The sequence below is a fragment of the Gadus chalcogrammus genome, chromosome 9 (assembly GCF_026213295.1).
Source record: "Gadus chalcogrammus isolate NIFS_2021 chromosome 9, NIFS_Gcha_1.0, whole genome shotgun sequence".
In the NCBI taxonomy this organism is placed as follows: Eukaryota; Metazoa; Chordata; class Actinopteri; order Gadiformes; family Gadidae; genus Gadus; species Gadus chalcogrammus.
In genome coordinates, this window is record NC_079420.1 from 17,390,160 (window position 1) to 17,414,370 (window position 24,211).

General features: G+C 39.4%; 2 protein-coding genes across 3 annotated transcripts; one reads left to right on the top strand and one right to left on the bottom strand.

Moving 5' to 3' along the window:
* Positions 1 to 3,660: 3,660 nt before the first annotated feature.
* Positions 3,661 to 19,383, bottom strand: chka (choline kinase alpha). Of its 2 annotated transcripts, XM_056598068.1 has the most exons (12): positions 18,909 to 19,383; positions 18,436 to 18,544; positions 16,007 to 16,057; positions 14,119 to 14,232; positions 13,224 to 13,357; positions 12,988 to 13,092; positions 12,493 to 12,551; positions 10,821 to 10,899; positions 9,186 to 9,294; positions 8,775 to 8,881; positions 7,028 to 7,109; positions 3,661 to 6,877 (listed from the first exon to the last, which is right to left on the bottom strand). In XM_056598068.1, exons 1-12 carry the CDS (start codon positions 19,145 to 19,147, stop codon positions 6,812 to 6,814), a joined length of 1,254 nt encoding a protein of 417 aa, XP_056454043.1. In that variant the 5' UTR covers positions 19,148 to 19,383; the 3' UTR covers positions 3,661 to 6,811. The 2 variants fall into 2 exon arrangements, with proteins under 2 accessions (XP_056454043.1, XP_056454044.1); XM_056598069.1 differs by lacking the exon at positions 16,007 to 16,057 and having other exon boundaries at positions 3,662 to 6,877.
* Positions 19,384 to 19,809: 426 nt separating this feature from the next.
* Positions 19,810 to 23,865, top strand: si:dkey-12e7.1 (uncharacterized protein LOC557553 homolog). Its single transcript, XM_056598070.1, has 3 exons — positions 19,810 to 20,089; positions 20,334 to 20,986; positions 21,494 to 23,865. The coding sequence occupies exons 2-3, from the start codon at positions 20,405 to 20,407 to the stop codon at positions 22,079 to 22,081; spliced, it is 1,170 nt and encodes a 389-aa protein (XP_056454045.1). The 5' UTR covers positions 19,810 to 20,089; positions 20,334 to 20,404; the 3' UTR covers positions 22,082 to 23,865.
* Positions 23,866 to 24,211: the final 346 nt, after the last annotated feature.

A 24,211-nucleotide genomic window follows, 5' to 3' on the forward strand; every position in this document is an offset into this window, starting at 1 on the left:
CCTCGCTCAACAACCCATACACAAACTAACTAACCATTCGACTAATTAACTAACTAGACAATTTACCGACCTACTGTGTGGATGTCTGATATACGATCTGCCACCAGGTGGCGACATGAAACTAATACTCCATTGTAGCCTACACATACATTTTCAAATAGATTTTATTTGTAGGCCTTTATAACAGTTAGCGTATTTAGGCCATACATGTATTGTATAACCCCTAACGAAATCGCCCCAATTCAAAGAATTTAAATTGTGGATTATATCTTTAAGTAGGTTACATCTATTCATTCACAGCATTTCAGCTTTAGTGGCTCAGATGTTTGTAAAGTAAAGAATTTAGGCTTAGAAATTTACCATTCACGGCAGCTCAGCTGTCACACGTAACTTCGTTATGGCAACCGCTGCAAGTGTATTTTTTGTGATCAATCCTAATCTAGCTTTGTGTAAACGACCTTCTTGTGGAACTCATAAACTCGTAAACAACGTGATATGTGATTACATTGTATAGATTAACCTCATCCCAGCGTCCCGCTCATATCACAGGAACCATTTAATCAATCATTTCGGGGGTTCTGGTGTTTGGTTTGGTTCAGCGATGGCATCGTCAATATTAGTTTATCGACCATTTCAACCACCATATCAACGATAGAAAAATTTGTATTCTTACATTATACCTAGACATTCTCTGATTATACTACATTTTTTTGGGGGTGGGTTTTGGGTTTTTAGACTTGGTTGTAGGCAGGGCCGGTGTTACACCGAATTCTGCGACCCACCGAAAAGTGTGACCCCAGGGGGCGCTGTTGCATATGTTCTGCTTGAAGTGTAGACAGGCATGACAAAAACATACATAAAACATAAGATCTCCCCCCAACCATTGACCTTTTTATTAAAGGTGCTTAATAACTAAAGTGATTGATTTGATTAGCACTTATACAGACCCATACAATGGAAAGGGCGTTTAGTACGGTCCTTCACCGTTGCTTCTTTACCCATAAAAAGCAGTCAGTGTTAAATTATGCCGATTTAATTAATGTTAGTATCAAGAAAAGAAATACCCACCGGAGATCTTATGTTTTATTTGTGTTTTTGATATAATGCACACGTGCATTTCACCTTGAATGCTTTTGCTGTTGTTCTTGTTGTTTATAGCCCCCTGGGGTCACACTTTTCGGTGGGTCGCCGAAATCGGTGCTCGGCATAGGTGACCCGAGGCGATCGGCTAGGGCTGCAAATGTGTTGGGGGCGCCCTCTGGTGGCGCCCTTAATTAATTAATAAAAAAATACGAAACAAGCGAAATGAAACCAAACATGTTCCAAAATGGAACGGAGAAGGAAGGAGGTGCGGGATTATTTGTTAGGGCGCATTGTGTGATTACCATTTTGTGATACGGTCTATTATATTGTTTTCTGTTTCTGTTTTCCACATTGTTTCAATGAACCAAACAATCCAGCTGGTGGGACTGAAATGTGCCTTAATTGTGGTTGAACATTAGGAAATGACACTTTTCTTTTACATTTCTTACGAATTACTTTGTTTAGAACCCACTGTAATGCATTGGAAACTCAACCTTATACGGTGGACTCTCTTTAACAGTTGATTATTAAAAATTATAAATAGCTACAGATTCCAATCTATGCTATAGGTCATAGCACTAAGCTTGACTATAAGAAACTATGAATGCACAAGCTCTACTGTTACAAAGAAGCCTTTACGATTCCAATTTGGAAAGGAGTTATTTCTCTGTCTCCTGGATGACTCATCTATTTGACAAAGCCCCTCTTGAGAATGTGGGCTAGCCCAGGCAAGATCATTTAGGTTAATTAGAGGGTCCACTAAAGGCTGAGTGCACAGAATTGTTTTTTAGACCACGTAGGACTGCTGCTTTTAATGGGGTGACAATAGCTATAGGAGGATTGATTCTTATTCGCTTTCTCATAGGCTATATCGAAATCTTGATGAAAACGATATATAAATATATGTTTTGTTGTTTTTTCTCCTTTGGTTGAGTGAATGTATTTTAAAGAATAAAACCACAATACATATTTTTTTAACCTTTTGGTCTAGAAGACAGATAGATAGATAATAGATAATTCCATATTGCCTGAAAAGTTAATACCAAAAATGTTCTAGCTTTAAGGCCAAGTCCTTAGTCAACTCTTCCAAATTAATATTTGCATGACAGGGCCTCGTTTCCGTATAACGATGGATCCACACTCGTACGATCATTCTCATGATGGATCCTGCGAACCATCGTACATTTCTTTGGAGCGTTTCCCGAAACTCACTGCACTCACGACGTTCGTAGGAATATAACTGTCCACTGACACGGTGCTGAAATGGGTTCGGAGGGAAATGACTATAAATACAGATGTTCAAAAAAGTAAACAGAAAACATTATTCTTAATACAATTTACTATCCACCCTCATATACACGCACAAACAAACAAGCACCCAGTGTCTGGTATGCCAGTGGGATGACCTCTGTTTGTGTTGTCCACAGCTACATTTCATTGAACGCCTACAGTGCTTTATGGCAAACAATCGCAACAAAAACGCCTGCAGAAATTCTCCGACACCCGCTGGTCTCAGCATGATTTGTGTACAGTAGGCTATGTCTTCTGTTATTGATCAATATGAGGATATTTTAACATTTTACCTCCCACACAAGAACATTGGAATCATTTGATTTTATTATATGCCTTGTGAGAGGGTTGCCTTGTGACGTGGCGTTTGATCGGTACATTTCGGCTGCGCATGTATTTTTGTCTCTGTCTTTGCTGTATAAATCTAAAGGTAGGCCACGAGTAATATATTGGCGGCAACCACTGTTTTGGGGATATTGCGAATTTGCGCCAGCTGGACATTCCTTGGTATTGGATGTGTTTTACTAAAACACATCCAATACACGTAATGACCGCTGGTGACGCCATTGAGGCTATAGTAGGCTATCGATGCTCTATAGCAGTGTTTCCCAAACTTTATTTCTGGGGGCCCATTTTATTTCAATTACAAACCATCGCGACCCAATTCACAATAGGTCTAATCTATCAAATCGTGAGAAGAACAAATTTGTGCATAAATGAACATTCCTGAACTTTTTTACTGCCAATTGCGCATCCCCTTATATATGAACTTAAACCAGCCATTTCGAAGAGATAAATCACAACTTTGTTTCATGCACTTGTTATTGTAAACATAATGCACGCATTAAATACTCTGCCCTAAATGAGACCAAATAAAAGCATTTAGGCGGAGTTCGCATCTCCTTGTTTTAGCTCATTGTTGTTATTTCCTCTCACGATGTACATTAGCCTTTCAACTAGGTTTAATGTTATAAGTTAAAATTATCAGAACAATACAAACATTTAGTACTATCAGAAACATGCTTGTTGTTGAAAGTTTTTTTTATTTTTTTTTTATTTGGCGACCCTATTCAAATCTCCCGCGACCCAGTCTTTGGGAAAGACTGCATAGCACTCTACGAGTACCCCTGGAGTCCTCGATAGCAAACCTCTCAACTTTTCTGCTCTTTTAAAATCTGCTCGGAAGTGCGTGCGGGGAGCTCTCACTCCCGTGGAATGCAGAGCCCACTTTGCTGGTTCCCCTGAAGCTTCTGCTGGCCTCCTGGCATGTTAGCGGTAAAAAATAGGAAATGTCTCACAAAACATCTGATACACACAGCGGTTGTATTGTGGTGCTTTTATCACGTGATTTCATATAATTGATAGGCTATACCCTTCTTTATCAATGTTAATTATATACCATGTGATTGCATCAAAGTAGGCTACTTTAATGCAAAAGCAGCTGTATCGTGAGCCAATATTGATTTTGAATTATACAAATAAAAATTATGCAATGCTATTGCTTGGACAGTGAGAGCGGTCCTATCTTTGTATCCTTGAGATTACATGATGCTCATTTTTCATTTTGTACCATTGTGTGACATTGGAGGTTTTCTTCAACATTGCTGTATTTATTGTTGTATAACCTGTTGTGCTATGCAACTTTTTTTTTATCATTTAAGAGTAGGCCTATGCTTTGACAGTACACAATCACTATCATATTCACAGCATTGACTACCTATCCTGATTTCTTGATTCATTCAATGAAGGCATATTTCTTTATGCCTACACTATATGCATTGATAGATTTTAGTAATTTTTTTTAAGTAGAGCGAGTGACAATTTTCAGGTAAACTAATGTATAATATATATCCTGAATGTAAAGCGAGCCGATTTGGGTATTCCGTTTTAAGAACGATATAAATTGTACAGAAAATGCTTATCAGTGATGGATTATCACTGCTCAAATAATTGTGAGAATGTGAAATTTGAGTATGATGAAAAAAGGCAAAAGTTATTTGTGATGATTTATTACGCAAAGCAAAACCGCCCATTTTTCAACAAATCTTCTTGCAAAGTGCATAATTTTCCCTCTGTAAGTGTATATTTGTAGCGTACTATATATTTATACATTAAAGCTGCTTTCATATCAATCTATCACAGTACCAGTTAGAATAGGTTCAATCAGTTTATATGGATTCGAAAGTTACAATACGATTTATGCTTGTATAAGAGTAACGAATCAAATCACATGTCCCATAGAATGCCAAGACATCTTTTCTGAATGTGGCGCTCAACATCATAAACAATTGCAGTGACAGTTTTAGTAAAAAAACAACATGATTAAGGTTTGCAATATTCTGATCTGAAAGGTGCATACCATTTGAAAGTACATTTCATTTTCTTTATAGCAATATATATGGATATTTGAAAACTACAAAACTTGAAAACTGACATGGATATGAAATAGAATTTATCTGGAAATCAACAGCGATTTAAAAATTATGTTTGAAACATTGTTCGGAAAATATCAAGTTAACAATATTCATGTGGAATGCAGACAAGAAAATAAAAAAACATTATCTTAAGAAAATGATGGATAAAAGGTGTAACGTCACAAATAAAGAATACGTCAGTTGCCGGAAAGCTACGTTGCTATAGCCTTGTGTGCTAAGTGCCACGTGTGCGAAGTGCCACTGCTCTACGTGGACGGGTTGACGGGGCAGTGGACCAGTGATGTGTACACACTCTACACACCTCTAGGCCTATCCCTCAACGCCTTCCCATTCACAAGTACTTACTATGTATCCAAAACCATCCAACAGGTCTGACAGAACACATACATTAAATTTTAAAGACACAAAATTATGATAAATGGGATAAACCACCACAGCAAAAAAAATAACATGAAAAAACAAAACGTAGTTTTGTGTTATGCCTGAAGGTAAGGGTCACTTCTTATGTATTGGGTATATGTACATGTAACAGAGAGCTGCCCCACATGCTAGCTCTGCGGCCCAGCATGCATCTGAAGCATGTGAGCATGTGTCCTAAACAATATGGGTATATGTAACACACATACCCAAACTAACACAGTGACATGTTCAATGTCCTTGGGAAGACGATAAAACAGTAACAGGGTTTGTGATGTTTCAAATATGCATTAGTCCCATGCTCAGACAATGTTGCCCATGACATAAGTTTAAAGTAAACCTATACCATATATTTGTCCAGGATGTATATTCATAGAATTAATGTACCTCATGATATTGTTTATGTCCTTTTTCCTTTTTATGCAGGTTGCTCTTCATTTCCCTAATGAAACCATTATATAAGCTGTGCATGATTAGTTTTGTCCTTGTTTGATAAGATTTCTGCAATGCACTTATAACATAGAGCATATGGTAAACTAGCTTGTTTTAATTCCATTAATAACCGTAGCAAATAAAACTGCTACAAATTGATTCCGGACCTTAAAACACTGCATCATATCAAAAACCATGCTGTGTCATAGCATATTTTCAGCTACCTCTTAAATACACCACTGCATGTTGGTCCAAATAATTTCAATGATAAAGAACTACAAAATGTGAGAAACCTTGAAGATCACTTAATATTCACAGAAGGGTTAAGATGCCGATTGTGTAAACAGGATGTTAAATGTAGGTTACAGTAGTAAAGAAACACGTTTTGACACAATTATAATCAGCCCAAGGATGGCGACGATTAAAATTAGCGATCAACTTAATTCACATGACAGGAAAATCCAGCATTCAACTGTATACCCTCAATTGCCCTGACCTGACCTGCCTAACTTAGTCAGAGTCAAGAGAAATACTGACGTATGCAGTAGGACTACACAGCTGGTAGTGTATGCACTCATTCAAGGTATTAATTAAGTCAGAATTAAACCTTGTTTGGTGAAAATCTGCCTTTCAATAATAGAGGGCTCAACCAGGTAACTGGCACATATATAGATGTATATATATATATATATATATATATATAATATATGAAGTTAGTTCCTTGTTACTTTAGTAAGCAAGGCTCTACCGCAAATGGTTCATGGCTCGGTTCTTTACCACAGTATCATTTCCATATGGTAATGATAGATAGCTACACATTGATACAATGTTAACATTTACAACAGGGAATGTACCGGCACATGTAACAGAGAGCTGCCCCACATGCTAGCTCTGCGGCCCAGCATGCATCTAAAGCATGTGAGCATGTGTCCTAAACAATAGCAGAAGACAACCGCATTCCTCTGGTCTATCATGAAAGCTAGCATAAGATGTTTTTTATCAGGGTTTTTTGCCGGACCACCGGAATTTGCTGCACTGCGTTTTACTTTAGTTTCAGGAAGCGGGATTGTGCAATGCCTTGTCCCCCAGCTAGGGGGTAGGTGACAGCACCAGCCTCCTCCAGCACAATCACTGGAGGAGTTGGTGAGTTGCCTCTAGTTGCTGCCTCCCCAAATCTTCTTCTGCTCGAAGAAGGCATCAAATCTGGCCAAAGCATACTCCTGCAATGCATTGAAATATACAGTTTGTGAGTGTTTTACGATGACAATTGCAATCATCATACTCTTTTACCCTAACCATCAGGATATTTGATATTCAAAGAAATACAACAAATACAAAAATGTAAACAACCAAAAAACATGGTATCTTACCATGTATCCAAACTCAATGGTGGAGATTCTGGACTGGATGAAAGCCCACAACCCCCAGAAGAAGTGAGACGCCAAGGCGAACCTAGGGTACAAACACAAACAAGCTCTCTAAACAGTCTCATGGTACAACGGAACTCCCAAACCTAACAACAGTGTCATAGACTTTTCACCGGGGTATATGGTGTTTTTTGTGTAAATTTAATACAATAATAAAAAACAAAAACGTAGAAGCTAAGTAAGTCTAGCCTACAATATTGTGTGTCTAATATTCAATTAGCCTACCAAGATAAAGTCTTGATGGTTTTAAATACTTATTCATAGAATAATAAGTAGGAATATGGAAAATAAGTGCCCTTCTTCCATTCCAAGTAGCCTACTAGTGTACCTATTCTAATTTAAAGTCTGCCAGAGATTCCGCCAAAGTACTAATATGGAAAGTCAGTTTAACCTGCATTTTAAACAGTTTATAAAGCTTCAATGTCTAGGCAGTGTTTGTAGCTTCTATTTACTGGAAGGATACACTATATCAGTGATGTTTATTTAATATCCATTGGGAACATTCAGAAATGTGAGACAGATCGGGGTTGATTGCATTATAGCTGGTCTGTGGATATTCTCTGTGGCAGTGTTTCTCAACTGGTCCGTCGTGACCTAAAAGTGAGTAGCGACCCACAAGTTGGTTGCAGACTTGTTCTGAATCTTAGTGTGTGGTAAAACCAAATTAATAAAAAGTTAAGTGCTTTGAACGCAGTGACCTTTAAAGAAAGTCACCATAACATTGTGTATGTGTGTTTACTTGCCCATTTTTGAGAAATCTATTTGAAAATCTATTATTTCGAATTGTTAAAAAGTGGGTCGCGACTTAATGACCATTGGAACCTGTTGTTCCCAAGGCCAGACAAGTTGAGAACCACAGCTTTACAGAGGGAAGCGCTGCTGCCCGGCAGCTTCTCTTAGCCCTGTCTCATTCGACAGATATACGCTGCTAGACACTCTGGACTTTTACTGTTGTATACGGTTGATTGCGTCTATACTTCCCCGCGTTAGATCATTGTCATTCGGAGCGTGAATATCCGTTCATTATGAAATATATACCTTAAAACAATGTTACTTTGCTATTGAAATGTGTCATTCTTCTTAACAGCACCACAGCATCTCTACACTGCTATGTATTTCACTTTCAGCTTTGATATCGGGACGTTCCGGGCGGGCTGTACAGTTTTAAAACCCGTCAAGCCTGATGGAACTCGCCCTACCCATGGCAGCCACTTATCGTTGGCGTGGGAACCTTTTTCAGTCCTAAACACAATGCATTTTTTAAAGAGGATTGTCTGTCATTATGACGGTCTTGAATAATCCGTAACACCATGATGCAGCTGTCTCTGTGTTGTTTTGTGACATCAATGATGTTTTATGTGAAATGTAATTATGTATTGTCTGTGTATTCTTTTTGTTTTATGTTATGTATTCATGTAAAGTATGTTATTTCTGTTATCACTTTGTGTTCTTCTTGTTTTATGTTATGTATTCATGTAATAAATGTCATGTCTGTCATCATTTTGTGTACTTCCACCTGGTATTTGTCACACTGAAATTTGATAGACCCCAGGAAGAATAGCTGCTGCTTTGCAAAAGCTAATGGGGATCTAAATAAAAACAAACAAACAAACAAACAAACAAACAAACAAACAAACAAACAAACAAACACAGGACAGGGCTGGGGATCCGTCCCGCGACCTCTGCTCACCTGTTGACCTCCACGTAGAGCTCCTCCATCACTTTCTCCCGAGCCGCGTCGTGCAGGTCGCTGAATCTGCCATCTGACTCCCTCATGTAGCTCTCAATGAAATGCAGCTGTGGACAACACAAACAGCGTTCATCCCACTGGCAAACCAGACACTGTGTGCTTGTTTGTTTGTGCGTGTGTATGAGGGTGGATAGTAAATTGTATTAAGAATAATGTTCTCTGTTGACTTTTTTGAACATCGGTATTTATAGTCACGTTAATTTACAAAACAATCCGTTTGGAGACTGGTTCACCAGGTCAGAGAATTGGTATTAACTAAGAGTGAGACTAGGTCTAAACTAAGTAAACTGAAGATCTGAATGTATTTTTGGCTGTAGTTTGCGATGGCTGTGTTTTCTTTTCTATTCAAACCTGTTGAGCTTTAGAAGGATAATTCCCAGCATTCACTTTGAAGAAGGGAAACTTGTCACAGTTGTAGTCGTACATCCACTCACAGAAATGGTTTGCAATGTCAAATCCCCTGCAATGCAAAAGAGAGGGCAAGGGTTGAAAAATATGAAAGGCGTTTCACACAGAATCGGACATTAGCGTTACCTTTATTTGCATTCCATAGGATAACTGGTATTTAAAATACAGGAAGGGCCTGAAAGAAGCAAAGACAATTGGTGTGGGTGTGGTTGGGAAGGTGTGTGTGTGTGTGTGTGGGTGTGCGTGTGTGTGTGTTTGCGTATGCTCGCATGTGTGGGGGGAGGTGGAAGTTAGAAAGCCAAGGACAACGTGAGCTATATTTTCCCATAACAAAGACGAACCAAAGCATAACCCTCTCGCAATAAAGACCACCAACATGAATGGACGTGTTTGTGAATACGCAGGAGTAGAACAAAATACTTCTTTAGCTGGGTGAATAAAGGCTGAACTTAAACAGATATTTTTTTGTTGAGCTTTGACTGATTGAAAGATCGACCGGGGGATAGGTCTTCATACATCCCCTCATTTTCCATTTCCAATCGCCTCAGCCAGATCCCAGTTACATAACAGCCCCCCATGATTGTTTAAACACAGGGAAGGGGCTGTGAATTATGTATGCCTATGGGAAACAGGGCCTTCTGCTGGCCCCATTGTTAGCCTCTTTTCACTATCTCTTGTTGTGGCTCAGTATCTAGGTAACGCTGACTCTCTTCGCTCTCTCTCTCTCTCTCTCTCCCTCCCTCTCTTTCTAGACTATTATTTCTCATTGAAAGAGTGAATCAGATCAAAATGTATATTTTAGTATTGTTGCAATTGTATTTTGTAGCAATTTTCACAAACAATCTAGAAATAGAGCTTATGGGGAATGGGCCAACAGAAAAGCAAAAAAAGCAACAGAAAAGGACATCAGGGGCCATGGTACACACATACAGGGAGACCACACACACACACAAACACCCAAACCCACAGATAATGCAGGCCTGAGTGGTCACAACATTCTGCCTTAACAAGGCAACCCTGTCAGGGATTCCAGGAGAAATGCACATTTCCATGCTTTTACTCAGCAAAGGACAGATTTTGGACACTTTGGTATTGTTAAAGGGTAGGTGGTGACTAATAATACAGTACAGTTTGTTCTCTGGAGGGTCCACAATTATACTGTATATGAGAACTGTACAAAGTCTAACAATAAAGGGTAGAAGATACTTGTGCTGAAGGTTGACGCATCAACAAAGGGTCGTTGTTTGATTCAATACTAGTCTTTGAGGTCCCTAGAGATGACAGTGATGATCTCCAGAGCTCTATTTCCTTTAATTGGTTTGGTTTTAGGGACTATTTATAATATTACAATAACATTAGGAACTATCCTGAGCATTACATTATTTTTTAATTTTATAGAAGATTTTAATATCTGTTAATGCATATTAAGCTGCCAATCCGGACAAAAAAGCGCTATACCAATTTAATGTTTTATTTTTGGTATTAGTAGTCTAATCTCACCTTAACTAACACATTAACTGCGGGAAACCCTGGTAGCAGTAGTATTAGTACTAGCAGTTGTTATAGTAGAAGCGCTACCTGTAATTGTAGCTGCTGTATTCAAAGTCAATGAGCATCAACTTCTGGTCCAGTGATGTATTCAGCAGTAGAATATTACCTGAACGAACAAGAGGTTTACGCGTTAAACGTTACACAAGATAGTGAAATAACACTAGGAAATGCCGTTAACAAAGTAGTATTCAGTCACTCCTTCTGTAAAATAGCATTTACTGAAATGCAGTGATACAACATCCACACTATACGATATACTAAATATAATACATAGAATAGATACAAATACATTTGACTAAATGATGTAGCATGCAGTGAAAGTCAAGCACGTTCTGCATGTGTATTATATGTATTTATAGCATGGTCTGGGGGAATACTCGAATTTGATTGGCTGCAGGGTGTGCATTAACCCAATATATACGGACACCTGCTAAGTAGTTCCCGTCAAATTGTCTGTTCAGCCTTCCAAACGAGAGCTAGTAACTTGTGAAAAATGCATTAAACTGTAATCAGAAAACGCGGTTATATGCTATAGACCCTATAATATCTGTGGTATAAAGGCTAGGACGAATTTCAAATTATAAATATGTACACTTTATGTTGAAAGTATAGACCGTCGCGATTCCCATTGAAACGAATGGTGCGATGATTCAGTCTTCAAAACGAGAGCTGGTAAATTGGGAAAGTGTAAACTGTAATCAGACAACGCGGTTATATGCTTTAGACCACTTAGTCACTGTGTATCTGTGGTATAAAGGCTGGGACGAATTTCGAATTATAAATATGAACAATGCATAACGTTAGCTCTCTGGCTCATAGCTGAGCAGACTGGATAGCCTCCCGTTGCCAAGTCGTAGCTAAGGTCCGTCCTATTTACTGGAGGAGTGAACCACGTTTTCGTTGAATAAGAACCTTACGGGAGGGTAATGATTGTTCCAGGTATTAGTCAAACCCTCAGGCGTTAGCAGGGGGGCAAAGTTATGGCTTGTGAAAAACGTTATATTTGGATTGTAAAACGCATGAAAATATCAATAAATGGTCTTATTTTATTTTCTTTGGCAAGTGACCGTGGTATAAGCGGGATAATGCCCTTCGAGGTGTCCATTATCAGGAATTAATTGTCACCTCGTCGGGCATTATCCCTTACATATATCACGGTTTCACACAACTTTACAGCTTAGCCGGCCACCTAAGCAACACAAGCCTGCCGCCTTAACTACGTCGTCAAAAAGAATAATAATAATTATTTAGTCTTTAAAATAATTACTTTCGTTTTTAATATTTGAAAAGTTCAAATTGGACAAACTCTTTGACTGTTCTTATTTCAGCTGTTATTTTGACAAAGTTGTTGGCACTTTCTTTTTTTAATATTTGTATAGTTAAAATTGCACGAATTATGTGACTTTTCTTGGGTCCGTTTTTATTTTGACAATATTGTTTAGCACTTGTTTTTAAATATTTGTATAGTTAACATTGCACAAATTATTTGACTAATTACTTGTCATACAGCACCAAATTAAAGTGGAGCATGGTGTGGTAAGGTAATATATATAAAAATACCTACATACACACACATATATATATATATATATATATATATATATATATATATATATATATATATATATATATATATATATATATATATATATATATATATATATATATTTAACTGAGTTGACTGCGGTGGATCTCCTACCTTCTTGGCAGTCGTTGTGGCAGAACACTACAGGGGAGTTGGTGGATTCAAGTAGTGACCTGTGCACAAACACACAAAAACAAATAGGTGGAAAAAGGTCAAAGGGACAGGTCAAAAGGTGCTGTGACGCGTTCGTGCTCAGTGTAGCTTCCGGGTAGGTCAGTGTTTTCCGAAACGGAAACAAACACCAAGGTTTTTGTACACACAAAGTGAAAGCTTTACTGCCGCAGATGAACAACTTTTGACAATCATTCCAATGTAGTAGTGAGTACTTCAATACCTTAACCTTTACCCAACCTTTAACCTACCGAAACAAGCTACCACCCGCCCGGAAAACATATTAGTATTTTTCAAGAAAACCACATTCACCATAAAAACTCATTGGTGAATTATGGTGATTACCACGTTTCATATCGTTGGCATGTATGTATTTATGAAAGCACATTGAAAGATTAAGTGGAGAATCAGTATTTGTGTGTGAGTGTGCATTCATACTTGAGATCCTCCATCTCCTGAGGCAAGTTGTAGCTGGCCAGGCGGTTGAAGAGGCACAGGTGCGATTCCCTGGTGACGGCCATCCTCATGATCTGGTTCAGGTACCTGGTGGTTCATCATGTTTCAATCAGTAACACACTTACACAACCATCCTTTTTTGCTCAAAGTACAACAACATAATAAAAGCTAAAAACTAAGTCCTAAGGAACAACCGAGGAGTAACTGTAACGGCTTACTTTTCCATCGTCCCAAAAAGCCACTTTGGCTCCTTGTTGAATGGCATCCGCATGGCATGAAACGCGGCCATCTTCTGGGCCACCTCAGCTGAGATGTTGGGATCTCCCAGCTCGCAAGTCTCAAGTTTACGACTCTAATGTTCATGGAGAGATTGGAGAGAGAATAAAAAACCAAACCACCCTTGGACAGCTTATGCTTTTTGCTTTGCAGGTCTAATTTGTAAATCAAAATATTTATTTTGGTTATAGACAGGTTATAAATGATTTGTACACACACCTTAATCAGTTCAAATTAGAGAAATACTCCTCAAGGTTAACAGTTGATACATCATCATATGCTATTGCGGACATTCATACGCTATTGTTGACATTCAAACGCTATGTGTGACATTCATATACCGGTACTATGGGTGGCATTCATATGCTATGAGTGACATTCATATGTTATTACTGACATTTGTATGCTATAGGTGACATTCATATGCTATGTGTGACAATCTTATGATATTGGAAAAAAAACATATGCTATGTTTGACATTCTGGATCCGGATCAGCAATATATAGAAGAGGAATTTGATAACGTTCAGCCACTGAGGAGTAGATGTTCTATGGTTTAATTAATTTCCCCTAAACACCAATCACTGATCACATTGTTGATCTGTAGAGAAACAGGTAGCACAAAGACACACATACAAACAAGCCTGTTAACCCATGAGACATATCGTAAGCAGGATCCTTACCCGGCTGAAGATGATGTCATATAGCTAATACCATAACATTGTACATTGTGTGTGTCTGTATGTGTAGGGGGGTGGGGGTTGCATAAGAAGATCTAGACATAATCAAGTATCAGAAGACAGACAAACGTTGTATGCAATGTAAACTGTAAACCTACCGGGACATACTGCTCAAGGCGACCTGTGGGGAAGATTCCATAGAGTTTGGGACCCAACTCTCTCTCCGCCAAGATGGCAAACATGACACTCTCCAGCACCATGGCCTCAGCCCCCTGATGAAAAACACACAAACACACACACAATGAGTTTAAGTCTATCAAAGGGACGATTGTCTAGGGAACTGTCGTAAGCCCTAAAGGTGGCAAGAAGATATGGAAAATAATGTTGGGTGTGTCTGTCACAACCTTTTTAGTGCCGTACATTGGAGTTGCTCTCTTCCCTTGTCCTCGCTCAATCATGCATACTTTTTTCTCACAAAGGAACTACACCAACAGGATAAGGCAGGTGTTATTAAATCCTACCATCCCCTGAAGTGGGAAAATTGCCTGCCTTGCGGGGGATTCAAGTATTCGAGAGACACAGTTTCAAGTCTCTGCGTACTGTTATCTTGGCTGCGAGCCAGGGAATGCGCTGCATGCTGGCAGTACTCCAGGAAGCTAGCTCTGGGAGGGAAACAATGGCTTAGCGGCCCACTAGCTCTCTGCGCCCGGCCATCCTTTCAAACATGCCTCCAAGAGACCGGTTCCACTGTGGAGCGGAACAGATGTGTAAACCCTTCTGCAGGACGAAAGTTAAAGTTAAAATAAACTTTAACTTCAGTAGCAAACAGTGTCGGTCACATTGAATACACGGTCTGGGAGGATTCAAATGGTTCATTTAGAAGTCATCTTGTGTACCAGACATAAATATATATAAACATACAGTATACATATGTATATAATATACATATATATATATATATTATGTATCTACATATAATAATGCATCACATGTTTCGCATACAGTCAGTCATATATTATCATAATTGCCTAATAATATGTTTGTATCGTAATCCTTCATAGGTTTGATACAAAAGTCACTGTGTATAATCTACCCAGCCTCTTTCTGTTTTAAACCACTGTTATTGATGTATGCAACGTCACTTAGCCAAACGTTAGAAATTAACCCCCCCCCCCCCCAAGAAAGTGGTTTGTGGGCTCCACACAGGAAGCGCATTTACTCTGTGTTGCAATGTTGTAAACTGAACCTGCTCCCTACAGTTAACTTAAGAAACTCTGACCTACTTGGCTTGCGTTGTCTTGCTCCTTGCATCCAGGTATTAGTATTATCATTTAAAAGTCAATCATCTACCAATAAATGGTCTAGAGGACATCTGCTCTTGTGCTCCCTCAATCTATTTAGTATCACAACCTGATGATGGCACAAAGTCACACAGTAGTTAGCTTGTTTGCTCTGAGCTCTACCGAGCAAGTGAATACTGTGACGCTTGATTGTGAAAGGAAATAATGCAAAAACTATAACAATGGCTGTCTGATGAGCTCATCGCTCACATGATATGGCCGTGCAAGTCACCGCTCACAATAACCGCGGGTTAAGGATCACATGTTTTGGAGAAAAAAAATAATGACTCTTCTTTTCAGTGAATGGACAAAAGCTTTCTGGAGGTATTCAAAATGATGTGCTGTGCATGCAATGTATGATTAACAAACACTTTGCACTTCAAATGTTCAAATACAGTATCATTCTAGCAACATAGCAAGTGGATTTTATTTTATTTTAAGTTTTAGAGATTGAGATATGCATTGTTAACATTCAAAACTGGGGAGAAAAAAAGGCTGATCTGAAGTTCGGTAATTCCAGAAAGTTTTCTAAAACTACAGCTGCCTCTTGAGTTCACACAACAAAGCCAGGGAACCAAAGCCGGCCTTGGTAATCTGACCCATATGGGCTATAAGAAGGAAGAAAAAAAAGGAACCGTTGAGACTGTAGGGGCCTTGAAACATGATTTGAGAACCATCATTAACAGTATTACCATGAGTTACTTACTTGGAGGCTTTCTTTGTTTGACCGTTGGGAATCACCTTTATTACAGGACATCTATGAACAAAGTAAAAGGGGAAAAGCTATCGATAAATAAAGTGATCTATTATATAATATTTTAAAAAATACTAACAATTCCTGCTGTATAACTCAACCGAATGAGATTATCAAACATATCAGGGGAAAATACATTTTTGGTCAAGGACCGCCTTGCTAACTGTGCAGTGCAACAGTTAGAAAGAGGGAGCGAAGGTGCAAGAGAGGTAGTGAGATAGAAATATACAGGCAGACAGAGGGATACATTTCAGAAACAGCTTATTATTATTGACTTATTATTTTGTATACAAAGATATAATAGATGTGATTTCTGCAAAGAACTGGCAGAAATTTTGATCATAACTATATATATATAAATATATATAAATATAGCTTTATATAGGTTGTTGTTTTTTGTGTTTTTTTACAAACCTAATACTAGTCAGCCAAGAGTGGCCATCTTTGTTGCAATGTTGGTTGCAGTTCCCTTTATTGCAGTTGGTTCCTCCATTTTGAGGATCAAATCTCATTGTTGTTTAAACGTTTGTTGCTTAAAGATAACCATTGTTCATTATCATATTTGAACATATTTTCCAGAGAGTGTCATTGTGAACACATCCCTCTTTCAAACATCTCTAAGGTATTCTTTATTGTTTAATCTCATCCGCAGGGTTTACAGAGGCTGTCTAAGATTACGAGAGATGGCAGCCGTTACCTTGGTGTAGGATACGCGGTGGTTCTCCGACCCCTAGCAATAAAATCAAACTGCTCTTACGTCCACTAGCAATTAGGGTAGACTTTAGGACGTAACAGGAGCTTGGGTGTTTGCAGTACTACCAAATAAACCACATTGCACTTTCTTAAAATATAAGGTAAACAGTTAATGTTTACCAAACCCATTTATATATTTATTTTATTTTCGACTTTAAAGGGACTTTATTTGTGGTTTGTTTGCCAAAACCGTCACAGCATGCAGAATATAGCAAGAGAATAAACAAACGCTCTAGCTGAGCTCTTTAACATATCATCATGGGACCATCGGCTGACACAGAATGTGCCGCTGTTGATAGTCTACAATTGTTGACATTTGTGAAATAGTTGTTTTTTACAGGTTTGGTGAGAAGGTTACAAAGTCCTTCTTCAGTCCCTCAGTAGTCGCTAGCAGACATAACTCAATCGTGATTTGCTAACTCTTAAGCAGGTGTTTTTAGCAAAAGCTCGTCATAATCAGTCAGACGTGGTATGACTCTAGGGCCTATCGGATTGGAGCTCTGAACACTCTGGCCACGTCTTCTCCTGAGATAAAAAATGGTGTGTCAGCATTGTGCATCACAAGCGTATTCACTTCAAGAGGAAATTATATGTCTATATTGTCAAAATAAAAGATATGGGAATTACTATCACTCTAGATAAAAAAGGAGGGATATCTCCGTCCTCAAGACCGTCTCAGCTTTCTCAGCATTTCATGTGGCTAATTCTTTCTGGGATTATTATTTTACATTTAGCTGAGCCCTCTAGCCACGGGTTCAGGTCAAGAAAACAGACGGACTGGAGAGGTTGTTTAGCACGCACATTATTTCACCATTCTGTGTTTGCGTTCCCAGAAGGATGCCTCCGGTTATGTTTTCGATATTATGTTATGCTACCCCCGTTATAAAAGGCTGAGATTTCATGAATCTCATACTGTACCGTGTTGGATTGGTGGGTTCACCTGGGAACAAGAGTGCTCAAGGCACGCTCCTTTGGGAAGCCTACGGCAAAGAACACATGCATGTACAGCCATAGGGGTACATCACTGCACACAACAATGGCCAACATGCGTGCACACTTATGTGTGTACGCTCACAGTCACTTATATACATACCTACAGCACCACACACAAAATAATGCTGACACCCGCACATTCTTGCATGAGCACGCACACCATAATCAAACACACACACACACACACACACACACACACACACACACACACACACACACAAACTACAACAACTACAACTTCTGGTGATGTGATTTCAACATCACACAGGAATTATGCAATTGTATTTGTTTATTTGGACTTCTCTGGTAAGAAATAAATACCTTTACCCCCAGTTCAGTTCATTGTACTTTCTGATTTCGGAAGTATTTTAGGTTGTTTAAACATCTTGCTTTAGTAAGGATGACAGTCAAATGATAGATATTTAAGGTTATTATTTGTTGGCAAGGAATATACCTTTCAACTAGGTATGTTGTCTTAAAACCAACTTTCGATCAAATACAGACACGCAAAACATTTCCAACATTATAAACATTAAACACTGTCATGTTAAAGTGTATGAGAAGCAGGCTACATTGAAATTAGACAATTTAACACGTTAAACGTACGCATGACATTTTCCATTCTCGAAACACACCTGCAAAATGGCCCCATAGAGGCGCAGAAGAACGCTTCTTGGTTCATCCCCAACACTGTCCAGACGGTCAGGGAGCGCACAGAGGAAGAGCTTGTTGCTCAGACCACCCCTGGTGGACACATGAGAAGGAAGTCAGAGACGAAGAGAATGGTGATTTCCCAAACAAATGAATCGTCATTTGAATGATCGAATACTATATTCATTTCATGTAAAAACGTAAAAAGCCTAACTTGGGTTTACATTGTTTACCCGCAAAACGCAAAAGCTATTCCTATCTAAAGCTTCTCTGGGAATAATTACAGGCTTAGGGTGTGTAACGGAAAGATAAGCTTATTTGAAGGCCTATTACGTAAATAAATAAATAATTAAATACATACATAACTAAACAGCCGAAACAGATAATAATAATAATAAACCGTCTACAACAGTGATGCACATTGTTCAGATTATTTTGGGCAAATAAATAGGCGTACCTTATGATGGTGATTTCGAAATCGTCCTCAGATACCGACCTCCATGCTCCGTGTAGAAAATCTTTGCACCAGAGATACGCCTTGCGTTTGGTCTCTGAATCAGGCTGGTCTTGGCGGATAATAACCTCTTTACAGTTTTCCTCGGATTCTGGTTGGACATGCAAGGCACTTTCGGTGACCAGAAGACCCAGGGACATTGAAGGAGAGGAAGAAACCCCGTTTATGAATTTTGTCTTCATTTCCAACGAAATAAATTTACTCCCTGAATGGATAAAATGAATGGGCTATTTATGGAGGCGATCGTCTAGCGTTTTAATATGCGTAACGGGCAGCAGATCTCCTGAAAGAATAATGTAGAACACCGAGAATTAATAATTTTATTTGAACTGGCGATGTTTATCTCTATAAGCGGTCAAGTTTTAGTCAGAACAATCCAAAGAAGCTTCTAGCTAGAATGACTGAGACTCCGCGCAGACGTCGTTTTTCAAGCAGGTTAGTGTTTTCGTCACCCGGCCACGCCCTTTCCATTCTCTCATTGGTTGGCGAAAGGCACAGCCCAGCGGGCTCTAAACACCCAACTCATGGGCCAAAACAAAACGAGGTCACTGTCTCCCATACACCGTGTTTCCATCACGTACACTTGGATCCTCTCTTCTTTCTTCTTGACAGAAGGCACGTTTGGCTATATGCAAAGACTGTTTTAAATATCTCAGTTCTTCATAGAGTTAGGACAAACATTTCCCTTAAACTATGCCGGTTATTTTATATATAAGTATAGAATCTGTATTCTAAAGTACACGCATCTAACAACGCATATCTCTTACGCCCCCTGCTGGTATGAACACTATGGCACCGTTATCCCCCTTTAACACCGCCCAACAATGGTTCAACACGGGCCAAAACAAGCATGTCGGCGCAAGTTGATGACGCATCATTCGAGAAATAACATAAACAGAGCTCAGCTGTTAGCTTAGTCTGTAGCCTGTATGCGGTTAAATATTGTCATTTTCGTTCCGAAGTGACCTCAAATCTTTTAATAAGCCACCGTACTATCATTATCATCATATCTGACCATGTGTGACATTTACAAAAAATGTCTAATTCGTACTCCCAGTCCAACGGACATCCGATTACGGTTTTGTTAGCTTGTTTGACTAACTCGTATTTTATTTCTTCAAAAGGTAATGCTATATATTTATTTTCACCGCGGACAGCATATTTTGCCGTCTTAATTAAATAACAAGTCAATAGTGGTAACTAAACGATCTTAAAATGCCCACATCATTTTAACAATTATAGTGTGCTTGGTTTTCTTAATTTTGACTGTTGCGTTACCAAATGTGGTTCAAAGTGAATAGCATGTTAAACCCAGTGCTGAAGATAACATGAATACACTTTATTCCTTGACTTTTTTTTCTTATCAAGATCAAACAAAACTTGACACAAATATGGCAAAACAACACCATAACACTTCAAGGTGCAGAATTTGACTTCCAATGGCCACCAATATTCAATCTTCATCAACTACTAATATGTCCCCACGGAAGAGGTCCCTGGTTTCTCTAAACAGCAGAAGGAAAACTGTGGAGGACTTCTTCCCGTTTAACTTGTTACCTGTGGAGTGCCAGTTGCACGTATTGTCCTTCCTGAATGAGGTGGACAAGTGCAGCTGTGCACTGGTCTGCTCTAGTTGGAGTTGTCTCGTCCGTTCATGGAAGTTGTGGAGGGTGGCTGACTATCGCCGTGGGATCATGCATCTGGGCCAGGTGGGGCTGCTGGTTTCAAACCGAGAGTTTGAGCGGTGGAAAGCCTGGGTTCACCATTACACTCACCACCTCATCTCCCGTCATGCCAGCCTGTTGACCCTGAAGGCCAGCTTTGACGTTGGGGACAGGTGCAACAAATGGGGAGAGCTGTTGAGTCACCTGCTGGATAGTGTCCACTGCATAGACCTTGGCCACCTTGACCTCAACTGGACCTTCACACTGTTTGAACCACTGGACCTCAGGATCCACTCCAGTTCAAGCTCCCACCAGGAGAGCAGCTCCCACCAGGAAAGCATTTGCAAGATGGATCAGGTAACAGCGACGTTGTGTGAACGCATGCCTAGTGAAATATAAAATTAGCTAGGTGTCTATTGTAATTAGACTCTCTAAATACATGTAAAAGAAACTTATAAATGACTTATTACTGCATTCTAAAGTGTTACCATTTGTTTAATTGGTCTAGTGGGGTAATTTGTTAGGTAGCGAGATACAATGAAAGCAATAACTTAATTTTGACCGCGTGAGCACAGTGGTTTGGGTACGTGGATGTGGGCTTGATGAGGACCTGGATACCTCAACCTCTCTATTATCGGATTGTTCTAGAAGACAATGTCAGGTCTTTTGCCCAAAAGTAATGACATGGCTTGTGCAACAGTGTAGTCATCCTAAACTCTCCAACCAATCAGCAAGGGGTCAAAGTCCTCAGTCCATTTTCAGTTTCAGCATTGACTGTGATGATGCCAACGTTTGCCCTACATGAGTCATACATTTCTTGGATAAACAAAAGATAATGTGGTTTTTCTTGTGATTGATTGCCAGGTGTCCAGTTTCCAGGAGCTTTTGGCCAAGCTTACCAAATGCTGCCCCCGCATCTCCAAGATGAAGATGCATTTCGACTGGTCCGACCTCTCCGTCTCGCTGCTCACACAGTTTCAGCGCCTGCGCGTCCTTGAACTCAAGTACTTCTGGGTCTTCAAAGGGGTCCCTCCGTCCACACTGCAGACGTTGACCGACTCCCTGCCCAGCCTGAGATCCCTGACCTTACACATCCTGGTGCCCCTCAGGAACCTGGGCATCTCGTACACGCTCGAGTCCCCCTGCCTGGAGTTCCTGGATGTGTCTCCAAGCCGGGGTCTGGTCTTCTCACGCCTGAAGCTCCCGGCGTTGCGGGAATTTCGGGCCAGGAAGATTGTCCGCGGGATCACGCTGGACCGCAGGACCCGGCTGAGGATCCAGAGCCGCTGGCCGTGTCTGTACCACGTCCTGCGGGACGGGGCGCCCAAACTCCAGGCGCTCAACAATGAGAAACTTGTTCCCACTTGGAGAGAAGATAGCTACAGTGAGCTTTCTGCCATTCTGCAGCAGTCCTGCTACTGTGTGCAGCATCTGGACAGCTGGCTCTGGTGATACTGTGGAACCTACGACACTGAAACCAGTAGCTTTAGCTTTCTTATGAACATCTTGATGATGTTCTGGTCAGCCAGTCCTAGTGTTTTTTCTTTTTGATCAAGCATACAATTTTAACTTGAATGAATCAAAAGTAAACTTAAAAGTTCTGCATCGATACAAGCAGAGTTGGATAAACGGATCAGAGTGAATAGTAATTTCCCATCATGATATTTTCAATTCATTTGAATGTGGGGTTGAAGTTGTGTGTTGAGTTACATTTAAGCTGTTTTTATTTTTTTTTAAATCTAAATACATATCAATGAACCATAGTAGCCTTTCTTTTAACATTTTATGTTTAGGATATTCTTTACCCCCACATGATACCATTGTGTGTTAGCTTTTTCCTTTAGGTCCACATAGAGTGTAGAAATGTGCAGCCTTCTGCGCGACTTTGGTGCGAACAAAGAGATTAATGTGCAAGAAGAAGACTAAATATGTTTGTTTTTGATTAACTTCCGCCTTTAAAAAATGTATGAATTAATAAATGAGTGAGAATGTGGAGTGCAGTGCACTTTTCACATTTTCGTCATTATTGTAGTACAATAATATAAGAAGGTTTCTCACAGAAATATGAGTTGTTTCGGCAAGCTAACCCTCATTATCAATGAACAGGGAAAGTTACTCCATCGTCTCAAACAGTCCAAGATTTGAAACGAAGAAAGGGCCATGAAAGTCCATTCCTTAGAGCTAAGCTTTTGTGGTTTTAATCACAACAGGAAATGTGACTCCTGACTGACTGGTCCTTGTGTTTCACTATGCATTTTTTCTTATATTTCTATGGATCATCAAGGAATATAATGACCACTTATGTGTGAACACTTAATATATTCCATAGTATTACTTAGCAGCTGTTAGGGTTCATAAGGATTGCTGACTCAATTTAACTTATTAAAATGAATCACTTTGACCTCAATTTAGATAATCTAAGGATCCAATGATTGGTTTACTGATTAAAACAATCGATTAAGGTTATATTAAATCACAACAACACTCGGCTGACAATATTGTATTCTGCCATGACTGAAAAATCTACTTTATTCTAATTTTTAGAGTATTTTTGCTGCCACAACGACCAAGTCGTAGTTTGGGCTGTTATTCTCATTTTTCCTTATTTTAATCCTCATTTGTTTGCCTCTGCACTATGCATAGCATCTTGCTATTTTACTTTCTACCAACAGAGGTCATTGTTGCAAACGTGGAGTTCTGTCCCCAACATTTATTCCGTCTACAGCATTGTTTACATTTGCACTGGCCATCATCATTTTGTCTTGGACCAGGGAATTCTGACAATGATTGCCTTTGACTTTATGTGGAAACGGTTCAAATATTTGTGTGAAGGTATTTATGCTAGTTAAAATATAGAAACTCATGACAATTTGGGTTTTATAATAAAAAAAGGAGTAAAAGATGTGTGTTTGTGTGTTTTAAGATGTGTTGCAGAAAGTCTTTTAAGTAACCAACAATGAAGATGTCTTAACTGATTTCCCTCCCTGATTAGTTTTAACACCGTTATACCCCTTGGGAAAATAAGTGAATGAAACAAATTGAAAATCAAGCTCTTACCTCATTGAATTGACTCACTCTAGAACTATAATGTTTGTGTGGTGCATTTCATGGTGTGTCCAAATGTGTTATGCTATAAAAATGTCGTGGCGTAATTTAGCAGCAAATCCTATAAATGCTCTACCCCAGTGGTTTCTCAGCGGGAGAGGGACATCTCTTCCCATGGCAAATGCATGTTGGATATGTGTGATGATGTGGTTTACAATTTGCCAATTATTTCATCGTGGTTCCTCCCTAACTCTCTCTCCCCTCTGCCTAGCAACTTCATTTGTTAGCCCATTTTGTCATGTGAGGTCAGGACGATCGAGGCTGTGAGCAGTCCGAACTATAGGTAGCTGTTCTAAGGGTCTGTCTTACTGGTGGGAGGTGGGGGAAACATCAAGTACTCGGGACCTGGAACCAGAATCTCAATTCCAAACTGTAATCACGAAACTAGACTGCTGGCAGCTGTCGCATGTCCTAAGACTCATGTACAATCTTTCCCACACCCTCTCATACCATATCTTTGTAGAAACATTTTATGTT